The 4,948-nt window shown below is 36.9% G+C and overlaps 1 protein-coding gene across 1 annotated transcript in view; it reads left to right on the plus strand.

Annotated features, from left to right (window-relative positions):
* LOC107627386 (nicotinate phosphoribosyltransferase 2) overlaps positions 2,050 to 4,948 on the plus strand; it is a gene marked incomplete in the record, with an annotated part of 10,258 nt that continues 7,359 nt past the window's right edge. The window contains 6 exon segments of the mRNA XM_021119077.1: positions 2,050 to 2,267; positions 2,311 to 2,514; positions 2,758 to 2,905; positions 3,384 to 3,503; positions 3,610 to 3,744; positions 3,852 to 3,913. Coding sequence (XP_020974736.1) covers positions 2,378 to 2,514; positions 2,758 to 2,905; positions 3,384 to 3,503; positions 3,610 to 3,744; positions 3,852 to 3,913 — 602 coding nt within the window.

The raw sequence follows: 4,948 nt of genomic DNA on the forward strand, positions 1-4,948 counted from the left end.
GGTTGAGTAGTTTCAGATTTTCTAAGACAGAATGACTTAAAGGATGGAAAAGGAAACGTACAAAAATGGAAGGAAAGTGCGAAACGGAGTTTTGAAGAAACTGGCATCCACGCGATCGCATGGACGACGCGATCGCGTGCCAGGAGCAAAGAAGCAGCGATGCGGTCGCATGACTGACGCGGCCGCGCGACTTGAGCATAGCGCATTCGATGCGGACGCGTGACCGATGCAACCGCGCCACAAGAAAAACTCCAGATGACGCGACCGCGTGACCCACGCGGACGCGTGACAGAGGCCACGTATCAGAATTTACAGAATACGCCCCCAGCGATTTCTGAAGCCCTTTTGGCCCAGATCCAGGTACAGAACACACAGACTAGATGCTATAAAGTGGGGGAATGCATCCATTCAAAAGAGAGCTCGCATTTTTATTACTTTCCATGATTTAGATTTAGTTTTGAGAGGGAGATTCTCTCCTCTCTCTCTTAGGATTAGGATTTAGGACTTCTTTTAGTTTTTAAGAGTGACTCTCGATCTAGGTTTAATAACTTTAATTTATGTTTCTATGATGCTACTTTTACTTTAATGCTTTTATTCGTATCTACAGATGTTGCCCAATTGGCTTATGAATTATTCCATGTTACAGATTATTATTTGAATTAATGATTACTTGAGGTATTTCAGTTTATTATTGTTCTCTTTAATTTAAGTTATTATTGCTTCCCAACTAAGGACATTTTTATTCCAACAATTTTACTTTTTCCCTTTTTGGTCTTGGTTAAGAAATCAGTAACTCAACATTATTAAACTCAGCATAATTGATAATCGTTATCTTGCTAATTGAACTGAACTTCAATAATCCCAACTTTTTCTTAGGAAATAAATAGGATTCGAAGGTCAAACTAATTAGTCCCTTGACTTTCCTTTATTTTAGAAAAGGTTAACTAAGTGGAATTTAGATTCAACTTTCATTATTGTTGAGAAAGATAACTAAGTTGAACTTCTAATTTCTCTTACCTTGCCAAAAGTTGCTTTACAGTATTTATTTATTTTAATTGCCATTTACTTTACTTGTCATTCAAATCACTTGCTTCTCACCTTCTAAACCCCGATTACGACCTTTATAGCCAATAATAAGAACATACTTCCTTGCAGTTTCTTGAGAAGACGACCCGAGGTTTGAATACTCGGTTAACAATTTTTAAGGGGTTTGTTACTTGTGACAACCAAAACGTTTGTATGAAAGGACTTTTGAAGGTTTAGAAACTATACTTGCAACGAGGATTTATCCGCAAATTTCTAGACCACGCAAAAGTTCTCTCATCATTAACACAACAACATGCAAGCAAAAGGATATGGCGATTGCGGTGAGGAACACGCATCTGCAATGGTGCCTGGCGAAAAGAGGCAGAGGAAGGAGGAGATTGAGGGTGCTCCACCACCATCTCCAATCTTCACTGGTGATGTCGCTAACGATGCTAGTAGCAGCGTCACGGTCAATGCCTCTGCAGAAGGGAAAGGGAAGGCGGTTGCAGTGATGGAGATGATGAACGCGACTCCACTAGATCTGATCTGCGACACCAGTGGTGCAATGCTCTGAAAACCGAGATGAGCAAACGGCAACTACATCGTTGCAGAGAGGAAGCAAGCGGACTTCTCTGGCGCGTGGGATTATGGAACCTATTTGGGAGGAGATCGCAGAAGAAGATGAGGCTGGTATGGTGGAACTTGGAAGAGAAATTAGGGTTGAGGTGTGGTGGCTGGTGAATGAGGGAACTGGGTCTCGCTGTTTGCATAAGGGGTTGGGTAATTGTGTTACCGGGTCAGCTAGTAAGTGGGTTGGGATCGTTTAGTTTTTTTTTTGCGCCATTGTAAAAAACGGTTAAAAATCCGGCCAGTTTGACCGATTCACCGGTTAACCACCGATTCGACCGATTTTTCACTGATTTTTTGTAGACTGATTTTTAAGATCAACCGGACCGGCCTGGTAACCAGTTCTCGGTTAATCCGGTTGAACCGGCCGATCCGGTCCGGTTTTCAGAACCATGGAAATACCCAAACAACACTTCGCTATTCTCCTCTTATATTCCAGAGTCTTTGATTTTTGTCTTTACTTCACTCTCTTTTCTTGTTCTTGTTCAAAGTTCAAACCGGTTTTAGTTGTATTATGTCTTCAATTCTTTCATCTTTGTTTCTTCTTCTAATTTCTGCGTCACGCATATGCTCGCTTCGTAATTTCAATTTATATAAGTAGAGCTAGCGCCGGGCGTTTGGCCCAATAGAGAGAGAAAATAGTAAAATAAAATAAAACATCACAGACAATTGAACAAACGTGGAAGCAGCACAAGAGAAAGAGAGACACGAATTCCAAAGAAGAATGGAGGTGACGGAGAACAGTGTTGGAGCCATAGATGGACCAACGAATCCCATGGTCACTCCTCTGCTCACGGATCTCTATCAATTCACCATGGCTTACGCTTACTGGAAAGCTGGCAAGCATCAAGAACGTGCTGTGTAAGTGTTCTTTCCTTTCTTTTCTTTTCTTTAAATTTGCATTTTCTTTTGATGCTTGGTGTTTTGGTTTCTGAGTTTGCTGGAAATGATTTATTTCTGAGTTTAGTCTTTAGGGTTAGTGTTTGTATTTTAGTCACTGGATAGTCAACATATTTTGGAGATTAGATTGGACTTGGTAGTATTAATTTGTCTTAGATGCATGGTGGTGTGTGTTTATGTTAGAAGATTTGAATTTGATTTCAGGTTTGATTTTTTTTTTCGGAAGAATCCATTTGGTGGAGAGTATACTGTCTTTGCTGGTTTGGAGGAATGCATCAGGTTCATTGCTAATTTCAGACTCACAGAGGATGAGATCAATTTTATCAGGGAAAGTTTACCTGGTTCGTGTGAGGTAGACCAAATTATGATTATTTTCTTGGCCATGACATTAATGTTTCATTGTGGGATTGAGTAGGATGATTTCATCTTAGGTGTTGAGTAAAGTTTTTCTCTTGTTATCATTTCAGATGTTACGTTGAAGACTTTTCAATAAAGGAAATGATAGTTATAGTAATTACCAATTAGATTGTAGAACTTGTGTAGGCAATAATAACTAGGTATAGATAGATTAGAACTGTTTGTATTGTGAGTAATTAAGACAAAGGCAATTTCTTCAGTTGGTTGTTAAAGGGATATTTATCATTCTTTTACAATTTTATAAAATATTTCTTATAATAGCATTGGGCTATGCTTAAGTCTTGACAACATGGTTGATGACTGTATTCACCGTTATTCTGTTAAAAGTTTTAATGCTGCTGGCATTTTGTAGTATGGAACCCTTATATATAAACCATAAGTTATTTATAATTGATAACTATTATTTATTCTAGGATGGATTCTTTGATTATCTCAGAGGAATTGACTGTTCTGATGTTGAGTTGTATGCTATTCCTGAGGGATCTGTTGTTTTTCCTAAGATACCCCTGTTGCGAGTTGAAGGTCCAATTGCCGTGAGTACATGCTACCATCAAATACTCACTCTAAATTCTTTTTTATATAGTTATTTCTTTTAGACAACTTATTTCTTACCTTACGTTGACTTTCTATACTGTTCAGGTGGTTCAATTGCTAGAAACACCATTTGTGAATCTTATTAATTATGCATCATTAGTTTCTACAAATGCCGCAAGACACCGTAATGTTGCTGGAAAATCCAAAACTCTACTTGAATTTGGACTACGAAGGGCTCAGGTTATAAAGTCTTTTAAAACCACTTTTGAATGTGTAATTTTAGGAAAAATTGCCTTTTTGTGTTTATTAAATTAATGAAATTCTCATTTTGACTGTATTGTACTCAGGGTCCTGATGGGGGATTAAGTGCATCAAAGTACTGCTATATCGGTGGATTTGATGCAACCAGGTATTATACTATCAATAATCAATTAAGCAATTATTTCCTATATTTCCTAGCAGCATTTATTTGCATTTTTAATTTCAATGTGGAAATGTTCATTATACTATGTAGTTCTAACCGTTAATGTTCTTGAGTTTTCATGGAACTACAATATTAAAAAACATGTTAGTATATTCCAATATGTTTTCAATTATATCATCAAATATAATTCTAACTGGAATATTTGATTAGAGCATTTAGATCAACATGGTAAACTCTTTGTTGTATAGTTCCAATGTTGATAAATCCATGATCACAGGTCTGAAGAGTTTAGTGTTGCAGTAGTGCTAAATCTGCTGAGTGGCATCTCTAACCGAAATCACTTTATTTTGTCAAAATTAAAACTATCATGTTGCAAGATTTAAGAAATTATCTCAATTATGAAAATGAATGAGATGTAGAAGGGAAATGGGAAACTTGTATGAAGGGGAGGGAGAGATTGCAATTAAACATTAACTATCAAAATATCATGACATTCTTTTTATACCAGCATTTCTATGTAATAGTTTAATTATGACGAGGAAATTCTTGGTTAAAAATGGCACAGAACCTTGCATGACTATTTGGCTTGTTAGATAATCCAATTAAGAGAACTTGAATTGATCACCAAAATATCATTTTATTGTTGATCTCCTTTTGTTACTATTTTAAGTCATTATTTATGTGATGAGATGGATGTAACATTATCATGTGAAGTTTTCTATTGGTTTTGGAGGAACCCTTAATTTGTTTTCTTTCCTTTGAGATCATTTGCACTTGGATTGTTCATCTAAATCGGTGTGGTTTGCAGATGAATAAAGTAAATTAATCCCAATATTGAGAGATAGTCTAATTAGGTTCATGTGTACATTTTGGTGAATATTATATGCTCAGCTACTTCCAATTGAACACATAAATTGTGTTTGCACAATGTGGTAATGTATGGAATATTAGGGGAAAGTCACCCTTGCAGTTGCAGGCCTCACTATACACCTTCGGGTATGGGGTAGGGCACTCAAAAGA

Source organism: Arachis ipaensis, chromosome B01, assembly GCF_000816755.2.
Source record: "Arachis ipaensis cultivar K30076 chromosome B01, Araip1.1, whole genome shotgun sequence".
Classification (NCBI taxonomy): Eukaryota; Viridiplantae; Streptophyta; class Magnoliopsida; order Fabales; family Fabaceae; genus Arachis; species Arachis ipaensis.